Here is a 24,562-nt window from a genome sequence, read left to right on the forward strand (position 1 = left end):
GGCAGAGTTGGCCCAGGGATCTGTCTGCCTGAGGGCCCTGGGGGCGGACTGCCATCTCCAGAGACCCCCTGCCCAGACTTGGACTGGGTGGCAGGGGGCTGAGGGGTGGGGAGGGGTGTTGAGCCCCGTCCAGGAATCAGCCGTGACGACAGCCATGTCCCCTTTAAGCAGAGGGCCGCCCGCTGCAGTGGGTGGACACGTGCCCAGCCAGTGGGAGCCAGGAGCTCCCCTCCCACGGCCCCTCCCTGGGGAGGGCGAGGGAGGGAGCCGGTGGTGGCACCGGGGAGACAATAGCAGTCATGCTGTGTGGGTTCAGCCGGGAGACCCCTGGAGAGGCGGGTGAGTAACGGACGGCAGGAGGGGCGAGGGGGCCTGAACCCACGGAGTCCTCTGGAACCGCTGCCCAGAGAGGGGCCAGGCCTGGGACGGCCACCTCCAGACCCCGCGCGGGGAGGGTGGGCTGGGGCCGGACACCCAGCTGGTGGGCAGGTGGCAGGGCTGTCTGTCTGACCCGGCCCTGGGGGCCCGAGTCTGCTGGGCTGTCCTGCCCCAGCGCTCTGGCCTCCGGGGTGCACCAGTGGGGCATGTCCCGCCCGTGTGCCCCGCGGGTGCTGTTGGAGAACTCCTGCCCTGGCTCAAGGCGCCCCTGACCTGCGGGGGCGACTGGTTGGTGGGAAGGAGGCGGGTGGGGGGGCGGCAGGTATCGCTCAGCTGTCACACTCCTGGGTGGCCCCAGGGCTGGGACCCTGGGCGGGGCTCGGGGGCCACTAGCTCACCCTTCAGCTCGTGTTCTGAGCAGCCCCAGCGATGCCTTCCCATATTTGGCATACTCCTGGTGTCATCTCTGTACGACAGCTCCCAGGGTAGGGACTGTGGTCCCAGTGGGGAAGCTGAGGGTCAGAGGGGCCCTCGGCTGCCCCCAAGACCCACAGGGCCGAGGCGGGCTTGGCACCCAGATCTCTCTTATAGCAGAGCTCCCTGCACCGTGCTTCCGAGGGCCCGGGAACTGAAGCTCTCGCCTCCCGCCACCCCGCCCCCCACAGGTGGCGGAGTTACCCCCAGGCCCCCAGATAATAATAATAATGCAAATAATAATAGTAGCTGACAGCTGTTGAGATTGGACTCTGTGCCAGATTCTTTGCAGCGCTGTCTGTGCTTTTTCTCATGGCGTCCTCACACCACTGTGCATTCAGTTAATCTCCCCATTTTATAGTTGGGGAAACCGAGGCAGGGCGGTGTTAAGTGACTTGTCCAGGGCTATGGCTGGGATTTGACCCCCTGTGATCTGCCCTTGCCCCCTCCTGGAAACTCCACCCCTCTCTTGGCTTGGGCATATCTGTCTTCTCGACATCAGGCCCAAGAAGTGGGGATTACTTCGTCCTGCAGTGGTCGGAGCCACAAGGGCGGCAGTGCCCTGGAGACCTCACCTGGAGCAACGCTGGGGAGATGTCTTCCCGCTCTTCTCCGTACTGTGGTCTCTGCCCTTGACCTGCCTGACCTTAGCCCCAGGCTCCTCACTGGCCTCCTGGGCCTCCCCTCTCCCACCCTCTCCATGCTGCTCTGGGAGGGTTCTTTTTGCTGAAACTCAGATGTGGTCACAGCTTCTTATCCTGGCATTCAAGGCCTTTCATGATCTCCCTGGCTTTTTCCTCTCTGAATATTTGGCTTCCTTGACACCCCCTCCCTTACGCCTGCGGACCCCACCGTGGTCTCCTCCCCGGGTCACATCGCTTCACGATCACCCCTGTCTCACTTGGTGTTGGCACTCAGGCTTCTTCTTAAAAGGAAAAGTCCAAGATGTGGCTTCAGGCACAGTGTGATCCAGGTGCTCAGTTAACATGATTAGGACCCCAGGTCTCTGCCTCTTCTCTGCCTCTTTTTAGGCAGGCTTTATTTCCAGGCAGACTCCTCTCCTTGAGGTGCCCAGGGGACCCCTAGTGCCTTTGAGGTTAAGGGTATTTCCAGCAAACGTCCCAGGGCTGGTTCCCATCAACCCAGCTTGGATCACGTGACCACCCACTGGGCCTCTGGCCACATGGCCTCTCTGGAGCCTGGGGCCAAAGGCAGCCAACAGGTGGCCAGTCCATGCACCCTCGGCATTTCTCAGAGCCGGCTGGGGCCCTGACCGGGCAGGCTGTGCTCAGGCAGGCTCCTCTGGGAGAGCCAGACTGGGGCTTGGGGCCTGTGGGGCACAGTGCCCAGGGCCATTTCTCTTCCCCGATGGACTTTGCCAGCACAAGTCCTTTCTCAGGCCCATTCCCTGCTGCTGCCGTCTTGGTGCTGGGAGCCTTGTTCACCCCACGGACCCCGAGCCCTGCAGGAAGGGGTGTGTCCCGGACTGGGGTGCGCAGTTAGGCTTGAAAGCAGATTTGGGCAGGAAGCCCCACGCCCCACAGTGTGCACTCTCCTCTGACTGCCGGCCAGCCACAAAGCGGACTTTGTCCCAGCTGGGAGGCTCAGACAGGGTGCGTGTGCGTCGGGGTGGTGGGAGGGTCCTTCTGCCACGGCCTGAGCTGCCCACTCCTCCAGGCTGGTGGGGGGGGCCCTCACCAGAACCACCTGGATCCTCGGGCAGGCCTGACCTCGTCTTAGCCCAGCCTGACCTCGGGCAGGCCTGACCTCCTGCTTCTTAGCAGAGCCCTGGTCATGGGGGGAAACCCCCGGCGCCAGACCACGGAGGCCAAGGCCTCCAGACCCAGGGAGACTTGGGCTTGCCTCCTGCCTCTGTCTCTTCCTGACTCCATGACCTTGGACAACTCATTCCACCTCTTTGATCCCCATTCATCTAATCTGTAAGTGGGAATTGCGTTTCGAATGATTTACTGAGCATTTCCTGTGTGCCAGACTCTCCATACTGGAAATAGCAGTGGTTCAGGTGTGAATTCAAACAAGCTGCTTGGGGAAGATGAGAAGGTAAAGATTCCACAAGTCCTGAAGGAGGTGAGGAAGGGGGTTTTGTGGATGTTGGGGAAGGAGCATCCTGGGCAGAGGGAACAGCCAGTGCAAAGGCCGTGGGGTGCTGTGGAAGCTGGGTGTGGGACGACCATTGCACGGAGTGGAGTTGGCCCAGGACAGAGCTTTAGCAGGCGAGGTCAGGGAGGCCCAGGTCGGTCAGTTGTGGGCAGATCTTTTGCTTTGATTCTCTGCTGGGTGAACTGAGTCTTCTCGGCTCCTATTGGTGAGCTGGTCTGGGGGTCATGCAGTCCGATGTGGTGGGTTTCAGAGGGACGTGGGACAGCACAGATCCAGAAGGCCACGGCCCCTCTTGAGCCTGTGCTCAGCCCCACGTGATGCCGGGGTCATCGTGGTCCCCTAGAGGGGGAACATGAGCCAGAGTGTGGGCTCAGGGTCGAGTGCCGGGGGCCCCACATGCCTTGTGGAAGGGAGATTGCGGGGCTGGCAACCTCTCTGGTCATGTCCAGCCTGTGGGTGCCCGAGCCCTGACAGGGGGCTCTTGGGGGCGGGCGCTGCCTCCCCAGGCACTCCTCTTCTGGGGTCCGTTGCCCTCGTGTTTGGCGGGAAAGGGCAGAGCTGGTGATTAAGGATGTGGTCTGCTGGGGGCCAGACAGACCAATTCCAGTCTGTCCTCTGCAGCTCCCCAGCTGAGTGGTCCCTCTGGGCTTCAGTCCCCTTGTCCGTAGAGGGGGATGCTCGCGAGCTCTCGGAGGAGTTGAATGCATCAGTGGCCAAGAGCTTGGAGCGGGCCAGGCGCCGGGCTGATCAGCTCCGGCTTCCTTTGTCAGGTTTTTATTTTTTCAGTCCTTGGCTCCAAGTGAAACAGGTGTCTGCCTTTTAAATCTATTAATAAATTTCTTTTTGTTTCCCTTAAAACCATGCGCTGAACAGAGCAAGGGTCACTCGTGGCTGAGCCAGTGACCTCTCCACGGCTTCTGGGGAGCCCTGTGAGCTGCGAGGGTTGGGGCTGTCCTCTGAGGTCAGCCCGCAGCTGGTTTTGCTGCTGCTCCATCCGGCTGTCTGCCCTGGTCCAGCCCTCCGGGGCCAGGGGGTGATCACTCGGTGGGTCAGGAGTGCCCAAAGGAGCCGAGGCTGCTGGCAGGAGGGCCGCAGGCATCACCCCCGAGGTTGAGTCCCCTCAAGACCGTCGTGGAGCGAGGGGAGGAGGCAGGAGCGGCCCATGGCTATGCGACCCAGCAGCTGTATGGCCTTAGGCAGTTCCATAACCTCTCTGTGCCTTGGTTTCCTCTTTGATAGCGTAGGAATGATCATGGCACCCACCCACCTGCGGATACTTGCTCAGACATTCAGTCGTGTCCGACTCTCGGTGACCCCACGGACCGTAGCCCGCCAGGCCCCTCTGTCCATGGGATTCTCCAGGCGATGATACTGGAGGGGTTGCCATGCCCTTCTCCAGTGGATCTTCCCGACCTAGGGATCGAACTCACGTCTCATAGGTCTCGGCCATTGGCAGGCAGATTCTTTATTACAAGTGCCACCTGGGAAGCCCCATGTGAGGATAAAGTGGTAACAAGTTGCAGTTTCTTAGACTACAGCCTGGGTTCCAATCCTGGCCCTGCCCCTTGCTGTGGGAAGTCACCTAAGCTGTCGTGCCTCAGCCCACCACCCCCCACCCATCTGTCAAATGGGAATGGCGATTATCCCACCTCAGAAGGTGATGAGGATACATGACATAAAACTCGTGAAGCCTCTAACACAGCACTGGCACTTAATCAGTAGGGACTGTTACCGTTATTAATAGGAAAAATCTTTCTACTGAGGCGAGAGGAAGGGCCACGGAGAGAACTTCACATTCGTCCTGGCTCCAGGCACCCCATAACCGCACTGATTCCTCCCACCAGCCCACGAGGTGGGCACCAGCACTGTGCCAAGACTTGGAGAGGCGAAGCGACACGTTCCAGACCGCTTAGCCAGTCGGCAGCAGGTTGAGGCTCCAGGGTCCATCCTTTGCATCGAGCTGGCAATGGCTTCCGAGGTGGGGCCAAGCCAGCCAGGTTCGGCAGATCACTTGGCAGGGAGCAAGCCACAGCGGGTCACTCTGTGCACTGTTGTGGTTGGACCCAGAGGCGACTGGGAGCCCCGCTTCTCTCCATCGGCACTCGGGCCGGGCTGGCCCTGCTGGTGGCTTGCAGTCAAGCGGTCATTTTCTGTCCGGCCCAAGCTGAACCTCCCACCAGGGCCTCTATTTCCCAGTGGCCCCTCTCAGATGCTGAGTGCTCCCTCCTCGAGGCCTGCAGAGCCAAAGGTCAGCCATGCCCCATCCACAGCCCCCCTGCCCAGCCCCACGCCCCAGCCCCTCTCCCCCGCTTAGGCGGGACCCTGGCAAAGGCAGCCTGGCCGGGGGCTGACTTCCTTTCCCCTTTGTCAAAGCTCAATAGCTCCCTGGGGCCTCAGAGAAACGGAGATAATGAAGGCAAATGAGCACTGCTTTCAAGAGAAATGAAATAGAAGAGAAGCCCACCCACCCGGACTGCAGCCTGGGGCCTGGGGACCACGTGTAAAGTCTGTGTTCCGCCAGGCGTCTCTCCCTCCTGTCCCCCACCACTTGCCCAGCCCGCTTGCTGAATGGGTTGGCATCACTGCGGAAATGAATTTCTCTCTGAAGCGAGTTCTTACAGGACAGATTGACTGAAGGCAAGAGCTCATAATTGCCCATTGCTGGAAGGAGGAGACAGGGGAAAAAAAAAAAACACCCAGATAAAAATATCTCTGTTTTTTATGCACGTTTCCAGCTGAAAATTGGTGGGAAAGATGTTTTTGAAAAGCTTTCATCTCTAAGCATATAATTACCAGGTCCCGGAACAAAAAAGAGAGAGAGCCAAAGAGAGCAGGCGTGTTCTCTGAGGGAGCAGGACTAGGGTCTGAGCCCTCTGAGGGTTTTCCATAAATAAAATAATTCCCTCAAATTCTCCTGCCTGTGATGGGGGAGACACCCCCATTTCACAGAGAAATAGAGACTCGGGTCACACGGTTAACTAGTAATTCTGGCCCTGTCTTGGTTTTTGCTGTAAATGCCGCCTGTTTCCCCCTGACCTGAGGGGGCAAACTTGTGAAAGTGGGGGACGGTCCCCTCCGAGCAAGCATCAGTGAACATCATAGCGTTCCTTGTGGGTGCCTTTCTGAAAGTGGCAGGGGTCCGAGATATCCAGAAGCCCCTTACCTGGCAGCCAGCTGTCCTGTGTGGCCTCAGCTTCCCGGAGAACTCATCAAGGCCACACCCTAAAATGCATGTGCTTTCCCTGAAGGAGACTCTCTTGTCCTCGCTTATCGCCTGCTGACTCTGTCCGCACATAGTTGTATGCGTCTCGTTTGCATCGCGGGGTCAGATGCCTGACAGTTAGCCCAAAGCCAGCAGACGCCCCCTCCCCACACCCGCCTGGCCTAAGCCGTGACAAACGTGCCGTCACAGCCCAGTTGGTGACATCGCAGGCACCACGTCATTCACTGGAGCAGAATTTGAATATTGGGGTGAGGAAAGCTCAGTGAGGTTGTGTTGACAAACCACAGAGACACCCCAGGAAACAGATCCTGTGCCCCAGAATCAGCCAGAACCCGCTGCCATTCCTCTCCATTGTTTGAGATTCTCCGGCTCTGAATTTGGCAAACTTGACTCTCTGCTTTCTTGTCCTTAGGAGATCTCCCCCTTCCCCTGTCTCCAGACTCCCAAACTTGGAGCCAGCAAACTTGAAGCAAAGTGAAAGTGTTTGTCGTTGAGTCGTGTCTGAGTCTTTGCGACCCAGTGGACTATAGCCCGTCAGGCTCCTCTGTCCATGGGATTCTCCAGGCAAGAAGACTGGAGTGGGTTGCCATGCCTTCCTTCCAGGAATCAGACCCGCATCTCTTAAGTCTCCTGCATTAGGCAGGCGAGTTCTTTTACCATGAGCACCCCCTGGGAAGCAAACTTACCTCAGGTCTTCCCGGGGCAGCCCAGGAGAGAAGGATTTTCCAGTGATGGAATCTAATTTGCACGGAACAAGACATTTTAATTCCAGAATTGCCCACATTGAAATATCAGAGACGCTCACTGTCACGCAGTTGATAGAACCCGGTCTTTTTAATTTGATTAGCTCAGAAACGTCTTGTTGAATCTAAATGAAGTGCGAATGAGTATAATACGAGGCATTATACTTAATGGGGTGTTGCCTGAATCCGTGGCTGAGAATGTGAACACGGGGCCTGGGGTTGCGTTGTGGTGAGCAAAGCGGCTGGGGGCTCGCTCCAGGGGCCCTGGAAACAACTCTGGGCTTAACTGCGGTTTGATTTGTTACTTCCCACCTTCTGGCAAAGCCAAGGAAGCCTGTCCCTGGTCTGGAGAAACCGCTTCTCAATGGTTAGAGCTGCAGGTGGTGAAGGTTCTCAGGCTTCCTTAGTCCTGGGTTGAGCCCTGACCCCAGGCTGAACTTGACCCGGACCCAGCCTGAGCTTCACCCCTGATCTAAAGTTTGATTCTCAGTGAGGGGCTGAGTGGGGGTCGGGAGGCAGTGTTGCTCGCCTACAGGACAAGGCGGGTGTCTAGTCATTTCTGGCTGTGATGATGGCATGGAATGCTGCTGTCCTCTAGCGGTTAGAGGGCAGGGATGCTGCTGAATGTGGACATTCTCCAGGTAAGAATACTGGAGTGGGTCGCCATTCCCTTCTCCGGGGGATCTTCCTGACCCAGGGATTGAACCCAGGTCTCCTGCGTTGGCAGGCAGATTCTTTATCATCTGAGCCACCAGGGAAGCCCAGACATCGGTACAGCATCCGGCAGAAAAAGCATCAGGAGTGTTGTTGAGAAACCTGCCGTTTATTGAACACCATTGTTTGCCTCTGACTGAGCCTGGAGCCCTGGCCAGACTGTGTCCTGATCTTGACCCCGGTTGACCCCATCTCTGGCTGAACACTAACCTGAGCCTCTCCCTTGTGAAAAGGATGTGGCTGGGATGGGATGGGATGTTTCTGCCCCTGCCCCAGCCCTCTCTCATCCCCCCTTCTGAAGTGTGGGAAGGGGGACGGTCCTGTGAGTGAGGCCTTGCGGAGGTCAGGGGGCCGGGGAGGGAGTGGCCTTCCCACAACTGGTGAGTGGTGAAGGCGGGTGCCACACAGGGGGCTCCTGAGGGGCAGTGGGGGCGTGTGCAGACTTGGGTGAAGCCTGTGTGCTCAGTCATGTCCAGCTCTTTGCAACCCCGTGGAGTGGGCTGCCACTTCCTACTCCAGGGGCTCTTCCTGACCCAGGGATCGAATGTGCATCTCCTGTGTCTCCTGCACTGGCAGGCAGGCTCTTTAGCAAAAGCCTGGGGGGTTGTACAGGTGCCTGGAGGTGGGGAGGGGCGGCCCCAGGGGCAGCGTGGGAGAGCCACCCTGCTTGAGGGTTTACCAGTTGACCTGACCCAGCTCTGTGCAGGACTAAGAAGGGACTTGGAGAGGGAATGTGGAAAAAAAAAAAAAAAGAAGAACCCAGTCCAGGGAACCTGGAACACGGGGTGGGCTGGACAACAGAGCCAGGCGTCTGGCTTTTTGCAGAAGCTACCTTGGCCGAGGGCTTTGTGACCGTGGGCACGAGTCGTCCCTCTCTGAGCCTCAGCTTCCTTCTCTGCACGTGGTATGATGGCTGTAGAGATGCCGAGTTGCTGCGTGGCAGAGAACCGCCCAGACTGTGGTGGGCGCCCCAAAGCGTGTTACTTGAGAGATGAGACAGCATTGCCCTTGCGGGGAGAAGCCATGAGGCTCCCCCAGCACGTCCCGGGTGGGGCTGGAGGCAAGAAGGAACCACTCAGGGGCCGCATCCACCAAGCAGAAGCTTGCCGAGGCAGGAGGGGTTTGCCTGATGGAAATGACCGCGCGGCTCAGGGCCTTCCCTCTGTTTGCCGCCTGCAGACAATGGGCCTTACACCAAAGGAGGCAAGGACACCGGAGCGGCCGACGGGGCTCTGGCGTGCCGCCGGCAGAGCATCCCAGGTAAACAGCCTCCCGCCTTCCCCTTTCTCTCTGGAGGCACAGAGAGCTCCGGGCGGGGGTCAGACCGCCTCAGCTCTGCCGCTAACTCGCCCGGTGACCTTGTTGTTCAGTCGCTCCGTCGTGCCAACTCTTTGCTGTCCCCTGGACTGTGCCACGCCACGTTCCCCTGTCCTTCACCACCTCTTGGAGCTTGTCAGACTCCTGTCCATTGAGTCGGTGATGCCATCCAACCATCTCATCCTCTGTCGTCCCCTTCTCCTCCCCCCCTCAATCTTTCCCAGCATCAGGGTCTTTTCCAATGAGTTGGCTCTGTGACCTTAGACTAGTCCCTTAGCCTCTCTGATCCGTAAAAAGGAGATGAGTTCACCCAGCATCATGCATGCTGCTTACCAAGCATCTGTTTGGTTTGTCCTGGAGCCGGGGACTCAGAATTTGCCCCATACTGCCCGCTCACCCCCTCTCTGTTGGCAGAGGAGTTCCGAGGGGTCACCACGGTGGAGCTGACCAAGAAGGAGGGCAGCACGCTGGGCCTGACCATCTCGGGGGGCACCGACAAGGATGGGAAGCCCAGGGTCTCCAACCTGAGGCCTGGGGGACTTGCGGCCAGGTGAGAAGCCTGGGCTCAGTGGGTAGAGGATGGGCAGGAAGGGGGCCGGGCGGAGGGGTGGGGGTCCTGGGGCTTCTGCAGAGCAGTAAGGGCTGGGTGTCTGTGGAGGAAGGGCTAGAGGCCACTTCATTCCCTTTCCTCTGGAGCCAACCCGACCCCAGCACCCCATGCTCACTGGGCCCTCCAGGCCTTTTCACGCGCAGAACCCTCTGCCCAGAAGGCCCCTTCCCTAGACACCCTCCTCCTCTCATTGTGTGTCCAACTCTGTGCAACCCCATGGACTGCAGCCCACCAGGCTCCTCTGTTCATGGGATTCTCCAGGCAAGGATACTGGAGCGGGTTGCTATGCCCTCCTCCAGGGGCTCCACCCGACCCAGGGACTGTACCCGGGTCTCTTACACAGGCAGGCAGATTCCTTACCGCTGAGCCACCAGGGAAGCCCAGAGACCCTCCTGGCAAATTCCTATTCCTCCCTCCTCACTGCCTCTGGCAAGCCCTCCCCAGGCCCCAGGCTGAAGCGCCACTCTGCTTGGCTGGCACTTCCGCACACACTGCCTGCATTTTCGTACTATTTACTTTACCTCGGGGGCTCCCTGGACCATGGAAGTAAAAGTCGCTCAGTCGTGTCCAACTCTTTGTGACTCCATGGACTATACAGTCCATGGAATTCTCCAGGCCAGAATACTGGAGTGGGTAGCCTTTCCCTTCTCCAGGGGATCTTCCCAACCCAGGGATCGAACCCAGGTCTCCCACATTGCAGGTGGATTCTTTACCTGTTGAGTCACAAGGGAAGCAAGAACACTGGAGTGGGTAGCTTATCCCTTTTCCAGTGGATCTTTCCGACCCAGGAATCGAACCAGGGTCTCCTGCGTTGCAGGCAGATTCAGGTCCATGAAAACTAGGAGTTAGCCTCTGTATTACTGCCCCTCTGGGCCCCGGAAGAGCGTTAAGGGATAGCAAGCACTGACATCTGGCCACTCTGTAGAGCTCTGTGAGGGTGACGCCCCCGCAGGAGGGAAAGCAGGCCGGCTAGCATCGATGGGGGGTGGTGGGGAGAAGGCCAGGCCTGCGTGTCCCCCAGATCCAGGGTAGGATCCGCACTTTCCTGCTCATCCGCCGTGTGGCCCTGGACCAGGCCTGCCCTCTCTGAGCCTCAGTTTCCACACCTGTAAGATGGGGCCGCAGAGACCCCCAGGATTCAGTGGGCGGGGAGGATGTGCACGCCAGCGTGTGTCAGCTGGCACGTGCACTGGCCTTCTCTCTCCCAGGAGTGACCTGCTGAACGTGGGCGACTACATCCGGTCAGTGAACGGGATCCACCTGACCAGGCTCCGCCACGATGAGATCATCACCCTACTGAAGAACGTGGGCGAGCGCGTGGTGCTGGAGGTGGAGTTTGAGCTGCCCCCGCCCGGTGGGTGCCCTCGGGCCGGGAACCCCCTCCACTGCCTTGGTCGTGGGGGGACGCGGCTGCCTCCCCGCCAGCACCTGGGTGGGCAGGACCTGGGGACTGGCCACAGACCGCCAGGCCGCACCCGGGGCTTTGCTGCAAATGCAGTGCGCTGTCAGGAGGCAGCAGGGCCTGCTTGTAACACCCTTGTCGTACTTGGTTTCCAGATGCTTCTCCTTTGGAGGGAAGGTTTTAGGAATGTCTCTGAGTACATAGGTCCCCGCCCTTCCCCTGCTGCACCGAGTACAGTGGCCTGGGGTGCTTTAGCTCAGCTCTGAATTTCCAAAGTTGGTCTGAAGTCTTGAAATCTGAATAACTGTCTGGAATTGAGCTCGGGCCTAAGACTGCCAGCCCTGGACTCAGGCTTGAGTCCTGCTGTTGTCTCTGTGAGAGCCCGGGCCGGCCCTCTCCCTTCTCTAAGTGGAGGACTGAGTGGGCTTCAGGGGGGAGGGTGCCTCTAAGCCTCACTTGTCCTGCCTGTCAAATGGGGTGGGGTGGAGGGGTTGGCCTTTCCTGTAGTATCTGCGACTGGTGACCCGCCTGTCCTGGAACGAACTCTGGGGACTGCTGCCAGCTCGGTGATGCGACCCAAGGACTCAGGAGGGTCTCCATTTCTCCCCAGCCCCCGAGAACAACCCAGGGATCGTTTCAAAGACAGTGGATGTCTCCCTCTACAAGGAGGGCAATAGCTTTGGCTTTGTCCTCAGAGGTCAGTGTAAGAGTCACCTTTGGGGTCAAGGGACGGGAAGGCTAATGCCAATTCTGTGTGTTTTGCTTTGCTCTGATGAATTATAATATATTTATATTTAAATTTAGATAAATAAATATATATTTAAATTTAAATAAACTTAAATTTAAATAAATAAACATGTTTATATTAAAATAAACATAAGTTTATTAAAATAAATTCATTTTTATATTTAAATAAATACATATATTTTATATTTAAATTTATATTTATACTTAAATTTATATTTATAATTAAATAAACTTATATTTATTAATATATTTACATTTTATAATTATATATTAATATAATTTATATTTAGATTTATATTTAAATATATTTACAAATATGTAATTGATATATCTTTATGATATATCTATATTATATTTATCAACTATAATTTATATTATAAATATAGCTTATATTTATATAACTATATATAATAATGTTTATATTTATATATTTATTTGCATTTATATTTATATGTTTATATAAATATATTTATATTTATATAATCTTTTTCTGAACTTTAAGAACCAGGATCATTAAATCAAGTATTAGATGGAAAACTTGGCCAACCAAGTGTGCATGATTGAGGAAGTGAAGGGGAAAAGTTGTAACAGAAAGTTAAGTTCGGAGCTCCCTAGCAACCAGGGAGAAAAGGGAAATTGGATGAGATTGCAGGAGAGAAAGCAAGCTGTTTAACCAAGAGAGGACTTTGGTTTTATTCCCTACTTTCCGTCCCACTTCTGGATGGGATTTAGAGCCCATGTCTCATAGGAGGGGCAGGGGATAGCAGGGACAGAGTCCTGGAGCAGAGGGGATGAAGGAAGCCTGCTTAAGGTCTGGGTCGGGGCCTCCGGGCACCAGGCAGCGATGGGTGGATGACTGCAGTCTCTTGTCAAATTCTGTCCAGGAGGTGCCCATGAAGACGGGCACAAGTCCCGCCCACTTGTCCTGACCTACGTGCGGCCCGGCGGCCCTGCCGACAGGTGAGCCTGAGCTGGGGGGAGCTTACAGCCTCGGCCTGCACCACCCTCGCCCAGCTCCCCTGGGACAAAGGTCCAGACGGGGGACACCCCTGGCCAGCGTCACTCAGCAGCTTGTTGGTGGAGCCAGCCCTAAGTCCCACATGAGGGGGGCCCCGAGCTCTTTCTTCCCAAGATCCTGCTGTCTGCGGGGTGGAGAGCTTTGGTGTGGTGTTGTTGCCTCTTCCCTGGCCTTCGTTTTCCCATCTGTGGAATGGACCCAATAGTGGAGCCCCGAAGAGCTGATGTGAGGGCTGTGGGGCTTGGTGACGGGCGTCACTGTGGCCCTCAGTGACACAGCCTCCCCAGTCCTGGCCACACTGCCGGCTGGCCCTGCCCGGGGCCTGCTCAGAAGCTCCAGGAGGAGAGAAGGTGAGGGAGGAACACGCCCAGCTCCCAGCTCGTGGCCCCCCGACCTCCCGAAGGGCAATTCCTGGCCATTTTAAGAAAAGCCTGGAATGGCCTCGTCAGAAATCTAAACCCGTCCTTGGGGCCTGTGATGAGCTATTCATAGAACCACCTAGAATAGCCTTGGCCACCTGTTGGGGCAGGCATTCCAGAGCTGGGATATGACCCAGGCCAAGGCGAACTCCCTTGGGCCGTACCCCTGGGACCCAGCGGAATTCCTTCCCAGGCATGTTTGTCACCAGGCCAGAGTCACTGCTGAGACCCAGGGAGGGGCCCTGGCGGGCGCCCTGTGTGCAGACAGCTCCAAGCCTCCAGACGGCCCGCCCCTGGTGCTGGGCGGCCCTGGCAGGGCTGGGACCCCGGTAAGGCCCTGGAGGTGACCTCAAAGGGCATCTCCAGCTCAGCCGCTGGAGGGCTGACCTGGGACTGTGAATTTCCTAAGCACTAATTGGCGCTGGGAAAGACTGAAGGCGGGGGGAGAAGGGGACGACAGAGGATGAGATGGTTGGACAGTATCACCGACTCGATAGACATGAGTTTGGGTAAACTCTGGGAGTTGGTGATGGACAGGGAGGCCTGGTGTGCTGCAGTCCGACAAAGAGTCGGACACGACTGAGTGACTGAACTGACCTGAACTGAATTGGGGCGGGGGGTGTCGTCGCTGACCCGACCTCCGTCAGTTCTTCGGCTTCTTCCACATGCCCTCCCTGGTTTCTTCACCCACGCGTGCTGTCCCTCATCCGTTCTGCCCCTGTCTCCTTCCTCCGACCCCTGCCCTCCCTCTGTTCTCTCGCTCGCTGGACGAGGCGGCATGACCTGGCCCTTCCCCACAGGGAGGGCTCCTTGAAGGTGGGGGACAGACTGCTCAGCGTTGACGGGATCCCGCTGCAGGGGGCCAGCCATGCCACTGCCCTGGCCACGCTGAGGCAGTGCAGCCACGAGGCGCTCTTCCAGGTGGAGTACGACGTGACCATTCCAGGTGAGTTGTGGCCTGAGGGCTCGGGCTGCAGCGAGAAGAGGCCCCGGGGTGGAGGGCAGGGAGTGGGGGGCACACATCCCCATCACTGCAAGGGCTGTGTGACCCTGGCCCGGTCGCAGCCTCTCTGGGCCCCTCTGGGTGGTACACGTTCTGCCAGGCACCAGGGATCCATCTGAGAACAACACAGATGAGGTCTCTGTTCCCATGGGGCTGACATTCTGGTGGGGAGAAATGGATCATGGATGGGATAAGTCATATATAGAGTGTGTCAGAGGATGATCAGTTTAGTTCAGTTCAGTTCAGGCGCTCAGTCGTGTCCGACTCTTTGCGACCCCATGAATCGCAGCACGCCAGGCCTCCCTGTCCATCACCAACTGCCGGAGTTCACTCAGACTCACGTCCATTGAATCGGTGATGCCATCCAGCCATCTCATCCTCTGTCGTCCCCTTCTCCTCCTGCCCCCAATCCCTCCCAGCATCAGAGTCTTTTCCAATGAGTCAACTCTTCGCATGAGGTGGCCAAAGTACTGGAGTTTCAGCTTTAGCATCATTCCTTCCAAAGAAATCCCAGGGCTGATCTCCTTCAGAATGGACTGGTTGGATCTCCTTGCAGTCCAAGGGACTCTCAAGAGTCTTCTCCAACACCACAGTTCAAAAGCACCAATTCTTCGGCGTTCAGCTTTCTTCACAGTACAACTCTCACATCCATACATGACCACTGGAAAAACCATAGCCTTGACTAGACACACCTTTGTTGGCAAAGTAATGTCTCTGCTTTTGAATATGCTATCTAGGTTGGTTATAACTTTCCTTCCAAGGAGTAAGTGTCTTTTAATTTCATGGCTGCAGTCACCATCTGCAGTGATTTTGGAGCCCCCAAAAATAAAGTCTGACACTGTTTCCACTGTTTCTCCATCTATTTGCCATGAAGTGAGGGGACCAGATGCCATGATCTTCGTTTTCTGAATATTGAGCTTTAAGCCAACTTTTTCACTCTCCACTTTCACTTTCATCAAGAGGCTTTTGAATTCCTCTTCACTTTCTGCCATAAGGGTGGTGTCATCTGCATATCTGAGGTTATTGATATTTCTCCTGGCAATCTTGATTCCAGCTTGTGCTTCTTCCAGCCCAGCATTTCTCATGATGTACTCTGCATAGAAGTTAAATAAGCAGGGTGACAATATACAGCCTTGATGTACTCCTTTTCCTATCTGGAACCAGTCTGTTGTTCCATGTCCAGTTCTAACTGTTGCTTCCTGACCTGCATACGGATTTCTCAAGAGGCAGTCCAGGTGGTCTGGTATTCCCATCTCTTTCAGAATTTTCCACAGTTGATTGTGATCCACACAGTCAAAGGCTTTGGCATAGTCAATAAAGCAGAAATAGATGTTTTTCTGGAACTCTCTTGCTTTTTCCATGATCCAGCGGATGTTGGCAATTTGACCTCTGGTTCCTCTGCCTTTTCTAAAACCAGCTTGAACATCAGGAAGTTCACGGTTCACGTATTGCTGAAGCCTGGCTTGGAGAGTTTTGAGCATTACTTTACTAGCGTGTGAGATGAGTGCAATTGTGCGGTAGTTTGAGCATTCTTTGGCATTGCCTTTCTTTGGGATTGGAATGAACACTGACCTTTTCTAGTCTTGTGGCCACTGCTGAGTTTTCCAAATTTGCTGGCATATTGAGTGCAGCACTTTCACAGCATCATCTTTCAGGATTTGAAATAGCTCAACTGGAATTCCATCACCTCCACTAGCTTTGTTTGTAGTGATACTTTCTAAGGCCCACTTGACTTCACATTCCAGGATGTCCAGCTCTAGGTCAGTGATCACACCATCGCACAGCTACAGCTCCTTGGATGTGGGGTTGGTCCTCCCGGCCGCCGCCCCTGACCTCGGACGCAGGGTAGCTCCTCTCGGCTGCTGCCCCTGACCTCAGACTTGGGTAGCTCTTCTCAGCCATTCCTGTGCCATTGCAGCCTGGCACTCTTGGCTGCTGCCCCTGACCTCGGACATGGGGTAACTCCTCTTGGCCGCCGCCCTTTGGGCATGGGGTCCTCCCGGCTTCTGCCCCTGACCTCGGACGTGGGGTAGGAGGGCCTAGAGGAGCTATCCCATGTTGAAGGTCAGGAAGGGCGGCGGTGAAGAGATACCCCACGTCCAAGGTAAGGAGCAGCGGCTGCGCTTTGCTGGAACAGCCATGAAGAGATACCCCACGCCCAAGGTAAGAGAAACCCAAATAAGACAGTAGGTATTGCAAGAGGTCATCAGAGGGCAGACACACTGAAACTATACTCACAGAGGATGATAAGTGTGCAAAAAAAAAAAAAATCAGGGAGAGAGATGGGGAAGGCTAGGAGATACTTTGTAACCTGTGGCCGTGCAGGTGGGCGAAAAGTGATGGTGGCTGGACCAGGGGCTGAGAGGGGGTGTAGAGAGGAGTTAGATCTGGGAAAGATGATGAAGCTCTGCTGGCCTGGTTTGCTGAGGTTTCAACACGTGGGTGGGAAAAAGAGTGGAAAAAGCCGGGTTTTGTTTTCCAGCCACTGGGTGGGTGCACGGGGTGCTGTTTTCTGAGATGGGGAAGGCTGGTAGTGAAATCCCACAGTTCAGTGTATACAGTAGGCTCTTGATGCTTGAGTGCTCAGTCGCTGCCATCATGTCTGACTCTTTGTGACTCCATGGACGGTAGCCCGCCAGGCTCCTCTGTCCATGGGATTCTCCAGGCAAGAATACCGGAGTGGGTTGTCATGCCCTCCTGCAGGGGATCTTCCTGACCCAGGGATCAAACCCACGTCTCTTTATGTCTCCTGCATTGGCAGGCGGATTCTTTACCACTAGCACCATCTGGGAAGCCCAGGCTCTCAATATATGTGAGCAAATTAGTACTGTTCAGCAAAGCCTTGGGGTCAGAGCCTCTCTGAAACCTGAATTCCTGCCCCTCCTCTGCCACCGAGAGGCCATGTGAACTTGGACGAGGCCTTTGCCTCCAGGCGCCTCAGTTTTCTTGTTTGTAAAGTGGATGCAGTGATCCCTCCCTGACAGTGAGAATTAAGCTGAGACGGAGGAAGGTGCTGAATTATTTGCATCTCAAACTCTTCTTTCCTTCCATGTATCAGATACGGTGGCCAACGCTTCAGGGCCCTTAATAGTGGAAATCACCAAGACTCCAGGGTCAGCCTTGGGGATCTCCCTCACCACCGGCTCCCACCGGAACAAGCCCGTCATCACCATCGACCGCATCAAGCCGGCCAGCGTGGTGGACAGGTGGGGCACCTGCTGGGAGCTGCCGTGGTGTGTGTTGGGGGGGTGCAGGGGGAGAATCGTCTGGAGCTGTCTGGCTGTACCCTTTCCCCTTTGCTCCCTGACCTGGCCAGGAGCGGGGCCCTGCATGCCGGAGACCACATCCTGTCCATCGACGGTACCAGCACTGAACACTGCTCGCTGCTTGAAGCCACCAAGCTCCTGGCCAGCGTGTCGGAGAAAGTGCGGCTGGAGATCCTGCCTGCGCCCCAGAGCCGGCGGCCCCTCAAGCCGTCAGAGGCAGGTGAGTCCCGTGCAGACCTCAGGGCTCAACCCTAAGGGCAAGGGGCAGGCTAGCATTTAGCGGAACAAATGTCCAGTCCCACAGGGACGCTCAAAGTGTCAAGTGCAGCAGCTAAGGGTGGGGAAATAGGGCAGATAAATAACTTGGGTGTTTAAATGGCAACCCACTCCAGTATTCTTGCCTGGAAAATCCCATGGATGGAGGAGCCTGGTGGGCTACGGTCCATGGGGTCGCAAAGAGTCAGACAGGATTGAGCAACGAACACTTTCATACTTTCTGATCTGACAGTTGCTGGCGTGGATACCCCCAAAGCTAGATCCATCACTGGTCGCATTAATAGAAGTATGAGGGCTGGAACAAGGGAGGGGATAGTCCTTCTGTGCCCTGTGCTACTCAGAATTTGGACCCGTGGGCTCACCCCAGGGCCCTCAGCAGGTCCAGAGGAGGCAGCCAGGCAGTCAGGAGGGCCTAGAGCCACCCCTGTAAGTCCCTCAGATGTCCCAGCATCTGTTCTCCCACTCACTGCTGTGCTGCTGGGGCTTCCCAGGGGTCATCTGGGTACACCCCCGTGACACGTCTACAAGGTCAGTATGGAGGCTCTGAGGGTCTGAGCAGTGCAGGTCCTTCTGATGACAGTTGGCTCCGACAGTCCCCTTGGCTCTCCCTAAATAAACGTCTGCCAAGCCCATGTGGTAACTCCTATCCTCCCAGCTTCCCTGGGAAGTAGCCGCCTTGTCCCATTTTACAGTTATGACAGCGAGGCACAGGGCGGGGTGCAGGGACTTGTCCCAGTCCCGCAGCTCGTCAGCCATGGAGCTGGGATTGGACTCAGCTCCTGGCCCCAGAGTCGGCCCAGCCCCTGGGTGGCGGTGGGAACGCCGCACAGGGAGGCAGAATCAATGGGCTGAGATCACAGGGACCTCGTCCCTCCATCCAAGAGCATGCTGCCCCAGGCTGGACATCCCCCGCCCCGACTCCCCACAAAGTCCTGCAGCAGAAGGAAGAGCCAGAACGGGGTCTGGGGCTGCAGGGAGGAGGACCAGGTCAGGGAGGTGAGAGAGGCAGGGTCCGTGGACTCCCCTGGGAAGCGGATGTTTAGCTGGAGTCAAGAGTTCACTGAAGTCAAGGCCCGTGAAAGGTTGAGGGGGGACAGCCTTAGACTGCGATGCGGGTCCTTGCAAGCCTGGGCCAATCCAACAGGGACCCATGTGGCCCCCGAGAGCTCAGCGTGGGGCAGAAATGCCCGGCCCCGGTGCCTGCTTACCTAGCCCCAGGCCAAGGCTGCCCAGGCTACAGCATGACCGCAGTCCCCGGAGGTGCTCCAGCTGGTCACTGTCTGCCAGCTGCACTCCTTGGAGCTGACCGGCCGGTTGGCCTGGTTCACATCCTGCTCCTCCAGCCCTCCCACCTGTGGGCTGGTATGGCTTTCCCTCTCGGATCCCTGCCTCTCAGGCTGCTGCGTAGCTGAGCCCTGAGCACAGGGCCCAGCACACAGTGGGCGTCCGGGACATGTGGGCAAAGTCTGGAATGCCCAGCCTGGCTCAGAAACTCCAGACCTTCTGTTCCCGCTCTCCTCCCCTTGCTGGGCAGACGGAGCTCACCCTTCAGGGGCATGGAGTCCAGACCCGCCCAGCCCCTAACGCCTGTCTCTCCTCTTCCTCCACCGCAGTGAAGGTGCAGAGGAGCGAGCAGCCGCATCGCTGGGACCCCTGCGTGCCCTCCTGCCACAGCCCCCGGCCCGGCCGCTGCAGGACGCCCACCTGGGCCGCCCCTGCCGGCCAGGACCAGAACCGCTGTAAAGTGCCCTCCCCACGGTCACTCTTCTCTGTCCCTGGGGAGGGCCTGGACCCTGTTTTATAGGGAAGGAAGCTGAGACTCAGAGAAGTGAGGGGCCCCTGTCTGGCAGCTGAGTTTCACCAGGTCTGTGAAAAGCCTGTAAGCTTTGAGGCCCAGAGAGGGAGAGACAGGCCTGAGGTCACACAGCGAGCATGGTCGGGGGTGGAGGAGGCACCCCTGTGTCTCCCTGGGGTGGGGTGGAGGGCTCTGCTGGGCTCATGGGTCTGCTCTCATCTCCCCAGCCTTATCCTCATCTCCCTTCTCCTCGCCGACCGTGAACCACACCTTTTCTTGCACCAACCCCAGCACTCTGCCTCGTGGATCCCAGCCCATGAGCCCCCGGACCACAATGGGGCGGAGGCGGCCGCGGAGAAGGGAACACAAGAGCTCATGTAAGCCGTGGTCTCTTCTCTCCCCTCTGGGCTGCCAGTATGCCTGAGAGAGAGATTTGCCAACGTGTGGGGTATTTGGGGCAGGGCCGGGTGTGGGGAGGTGGCATTACATAGAGTATGTGGTACACCAGGTTGCTGAGGATGGTTGGGCAGGTTGCGCACTGCACAAGGGCTCTCCTGAGGAGTGACAGTGAATTTGTACACTTTGTCTTGTAATTTTATTATGAAAAATTCCCAACAGGTGCTCAGTTGTGTCTGACTCTTTGCCACCCCAGGGACTATACAGTCCATGGAATTCTCCAGGCCAGAATACTGGAGTGGGTAGCCTTTCCTTTCTCCAGAGGATCTTCCCAACCCAGGGATTGAACCCAGGTCTCCTGCATTGCAGGCGGATTCTTTACCAGCTGAGCCACAAGGGAAGCCTTTATTATGAAAAATTCCCAGCAGGTGGTGGCAAAGTGTCTTGAGGAAAGGCTGCCTTTTCCAGATTTGTGTGACGGTCTCAGAGTAACTTCCTTTCATTTTTCTCTTCTTCAACCCTCTGATCCATTCCAGGGGGTGGTGTTATTTTGTCTTTACCACCGTTCTGACATTTGTTAATTTTCCCTAAGGCAGTGAAAACTAGCCATCCAGGCCTGAAACTAGCCATCCAGAATATAGTAATTTTTAGTTTTATTAGGTATATATTTCTACTCAACCTTTGCTTATTGACACTTTTCTTTATTTGTGATCAATACATATAGTTCCTTTTGAAATGAAGGCATTTAAGAATTTTTTATTTAACAATTTAAAAAATTATTTAGTTTTTATTTATTTGGCTGCACTGGGTCTTGGTTTCAGCACCTGGGATCTTGTGTTGTGGCATACAGATCCTCTCTAGTTGTGGCGGGTGGGCTCAGCCGTTGTGGTGCACAGACCCGGTTGCTTTGCAGCATGTGGGGTCTTAGTTCCCTGACCAGAGATTGTGTCCCTTGCATCACAAGGCAGACTTTTAACCACTGGACCACCAGGGAAGTCCCTTAAGTGTTTTTTAAAATGAATAGTAATGAACGATAATGCAGGAGACATGTGGAAGTAGCAAAAAGTCGTAAGATTGCCCAGAATCTTTTTCTTTAATATTTATTTATTTGGCCACGCCAGGTCTTAGTTGCACCATGTGGGATCTAGTTCCCTGACCAGGGATCAAACCCAGGCCCCTTGCATTGAGAGTGCTGAGTCTTAGCCATTGGACCACCAGCGAAGTCCAGGGCCCTGAATTTTGAAATCTTGCCTGGGAAGAATCTTTCCTTTGTTGACGTAGAGAGGGTTCCCAGCCTCTTTCCATGTGAATTGCAGAGGCCTCCAGGAAGAATGGAGGGTCAAACTGGGCCATTTAGGATTGAACCAGGTGAGGGAAGAGAGAAATATAAGTCAGTTTGGCACTGAAAGGCGCTAAACATGGTTATGAGCTTCCTGGCAGCCAAGGCGAAAAGAGAAACAGAATTCAGAGTCAGGTGATAGATAAAATACAACTTTACCAGCCACCATTGTCACCCACTGAAGCAGCGGGTATGTAGGTGAAGAGATTCAGAAATATTTTTCACAGGCAGGAGCTTATGGAGCCTGGAGACTCTTGGGACCCCTTACCTGTCTCCTTCCTTGATGATAATGACTAGTTAGTTAAATAAAAAATTTTGAATACTTCCAATGTTCCAAATACCACTTTTATCATTGGTGATGTAATTGTGAAAAAAATAATGAATAGAAATATAATAATACAATATATCCAACAATAAAGTAGGTTACACATATTATAATGTGTGATATATAATAATATAAGAAAATAATATATAAAGACACAATGGTATAACTAATAGAATGACATATAAGTTTTATTTAATAAATGATATCCAATATCCATATTAATAATACAAATGTATTTTATATGTGGAATATAAAATACAATATGTTAAATAACACATTAAATAGTGAAACATGGAGTTATCATGTGACACAGAAATTCCACTCTTAAGTAAATACCCAGGAGAAATGAGAACATATGTCATATTCACCCTAAAACATATTTATGAATGTTTATACAGTGTCATTCATAATATCCAAAAGGTGGGAATAACCCAGATGTCCGTCGATGGATGAATTTTAAAAAATGTGGTACCATCATACAGTGGGATATTAGCCTCAAGAAGGAGGACATCTTGATCTATGCTACATGGATGAACCCTGAAAACATGCTAAGTGAAAGAAAACACATACAAAAGACCATTTATAGTATGATTCCATTGATATGAGATGTCCAGAACAGGCAAATCTATAGACACAGAAAGTATGCTCAGGGCTGGGAGAAACGGGAGGATTTGAGTGACTAATGGAAACAGGGTTTCTTTGAGGGATTGAAAATGCTAAAATTAATTGAGGGAATGGTTGTACAACTTGAATATACTAAATAATCAATATATTTACTAAAACCGATTGAATTGTACATTCTGTGGGTGAATACTGTGGAAGCTGAACCATATCTCAATAAAGCTGTTGCCAAAAATGGCATAATATATACTATTGCATCTAATAGTAATATAATATGATATTTGATATATGATACAATAATAAAATAAGTTGAAGTATAACATCACACAGGGCTTCCGTGGTGGCTCAGGGGTAAAGCATCCATCTGCTAACACAGGAGACACGGGTTTGATCCTTGGGTCGGGAAGATCCCCTGGAGAAGGGCATGGCAACCCATTCCAGTATTGTTGCCTGGGAAATCCCATGGACAGAGGAGCCTGGAGGGCTACAGCCCGGAGTTGCAAGGCGTAGGACACGACTTAGCGACTGAGCACGGCATAACATCACACAGCATCACAGGACGTCATATCACGGACCCTCAGAGCCTGTTTTATAACATGGCATTCCAGGAGCTGCCTTCCTGGATCCTGGGCGCCGGTCTGCCAGGTGGAACCCATGACCCCAAGGTTCAGAATGGGCCGCGACTTGGCCCCGCCCCGGGGCGGGGCGGGCCTCCCACTCACGCGCCCTCTCCGACTCCAGGTGGTCCCGCCGAGGGTGGGTGGGCTCTGGCAGGAAGTAACCCCCGGGACAGTGCCCTGAGCGCCGTGCCCGCCTGCCCCGCAGTGTCGCTGGCCTCCAGCACGGTGGGGCCAGGCGGACAGATTGTGCACACGGAGACCACGGAGGTCGTGCTCTGCGGAGACCCCCTCAGCGGCTTCGGCCTCCAGCTCCAGGGCGGCATCTTCGCCACCGAGACCTTGTCCTCCCCACCCCTCGTGCGTTTTATTGAGCCTGACAGCCCGGCGGAGAGGTGAGCCTACTGCCCCCTCGCCGTGGGCCTGCCACTCTCCGATTCGGTGGGGTGGGGCCTCACGGACAGCCGGGGAAGTCCAGTCACACGCTTAGCCTGGCTGCACAGGTGTATCTTACCATCCATCACGGTCCACCCCGTCGCCGGCCCCGTTTTGTAGACGAGGGGTCTGAGGCTCAGAGAAGCTGATTCACCTGCCCAGGGTCACACAGCTTGGGAGTGACCCATGACACGAACCCCAGTGTGGTCTGAAGTCCGAGTCCTGTATATACATCTCCTGAGGCATGGCATCATCCCCACGGGACAGAGAAACTGAGGCCCAGCGAGGGCATCCCTTATAGCCAGTGTCCCGGGTAAATGGCCTGAGGAGCTGCAGCTGGCGTGGGTACGGGGCGGGGCGCTGGCCCTGCTGGCGGAGCCCCGCTCAGGCCCCGCCCTCGCCCGGGATGTGGGCGGGGCCTGGCCCTGCTCCTGCGCCGCCAGTTCCTGACTTCCAAAGGGGTCTCTCCTCTCTCCGCCCCGTCCCCGCCCCGCCCAAACCCCGCCCCCGCCCGGGATGTGGGCGGGGCCTGGCACTGCTCCTGCGCAGCATGTTTCTGGCTTCTAAAGGGGCCGCTTCTCCGATTCAGGTGTGGACTGCTGCAGGTAGGGGACCGCGTCCTAGCCATCAACGGCATCGCCACCGAGGACGGGACGATGGAGGAGGCCAACCAGCTGTTGCGGGACGCGGCGCTGGCCCACAAGGTCGTGCTGGAGGTGGAGTTTGACGTGGCTGGTGAGTGGGTACCTGCGGCTTCCTCGTTTCCTTCGCGACCCCTTTCTCCACCCTGCTCCTCCCACCTCCTTCCCCGCTTCTTTCCGCGTTTGCAGCGTGTCCCCAGAATGCTGGGAGAAAGGCACGGGGCGGGAGTGAAGGAATTGCACACGCCAGTGTGAATGAGGGTTTTTGCAAGGGAACAGGAGCCGCGGGTCGGGGAGGTGAGGGTTTATACAAAGATCCCCAAACAACTCGGTTAGAATTCTGGTTCCTGATTTGGACATCGTGTAACTTCGGGCAGGGCTTGTCCTCCTCCATCCTCAGTTTTCCCCAGTGTAAAAACAGTGTAAAGTGGATAGAATCCTCTATCTCAAGGGGTGTTGTTGAGATGAAGCTCCTGGAAGCACCAGCTGAGGTCTGTCATGTGAGAGGTGCCCTTTAAGTCCTTGCTGGATCCGAATGGCTTGGGCCAGGCTAGGGGGCCCCAGTGGCAGCTGTAGGTCGGGGCACCAATCCTGACTCTGCTCTGACCCGGTGGGTGCTTTTCTGGGACAAATCGGTGCACCGTGCCTCAGTTTCTTCTGTGGGTGGAGGAAGCAGGATGGG

General features: G+C 55.4%; 1 protein-coding gene across 1 annotated transcript in view; it reads left to right on the forward strand.

Annotated features, from left to right (window-relative positions):
* Positions 1–213: 213 nt before the first annotated feature.
* Positions 214–24,562, forward strand: part of GRIP2 (glutamate receptor interacting protein 2) — a 46,448-nt gene continuing 22,099 nt past the window's right edge. The window contains 13 exon segments of the mRNA XM_005898787.3: positions 214–339; positions 8,833–8,913; positions 9,385–9,520; positions 10,789–10,934; positions 11,593–11,679; positions 12,614–12,689; positions 13,967–14,112; positions 17,228–17,375; positions 17,486–17,655; positions 19,325–19,450; positions 19,734–19,883; positions 23,013–23,199; positions 23,829–23,974. Of these exon segments, the coding sequence (XP_005898849.2) occupies positions 300–339; positions 8,833–8,913; positions 9,385–9,520; positions 10,789–10,934; positions 11,593–11,679; positions 12,614–12,689; positions 13,967–14,112; positions 17,228–17,375; positions 17,486–17,655; positions 19,325–19,450; positions 19,734–19,883; positions 23,013–23,199; positions 23,829–23,974 (1,639 nt within the window). The 5' untranslated portion in view covers positions 214–299.

Source organism: Bos mutus, chromosome 22 (assembly GCF_027580195.1).
Source record: "Bos mutus isolate GX-2022 chromosome 22, NWIPB_WYAK_1.1, whole genome shotgun sequence".
In the NCBI taxonomy this organism is placed as follows: Eukaryota; Metazoa; Chordata; class Mammalia; order Artiodactyla; family Bovidae; genus Bos; species Bos mutus.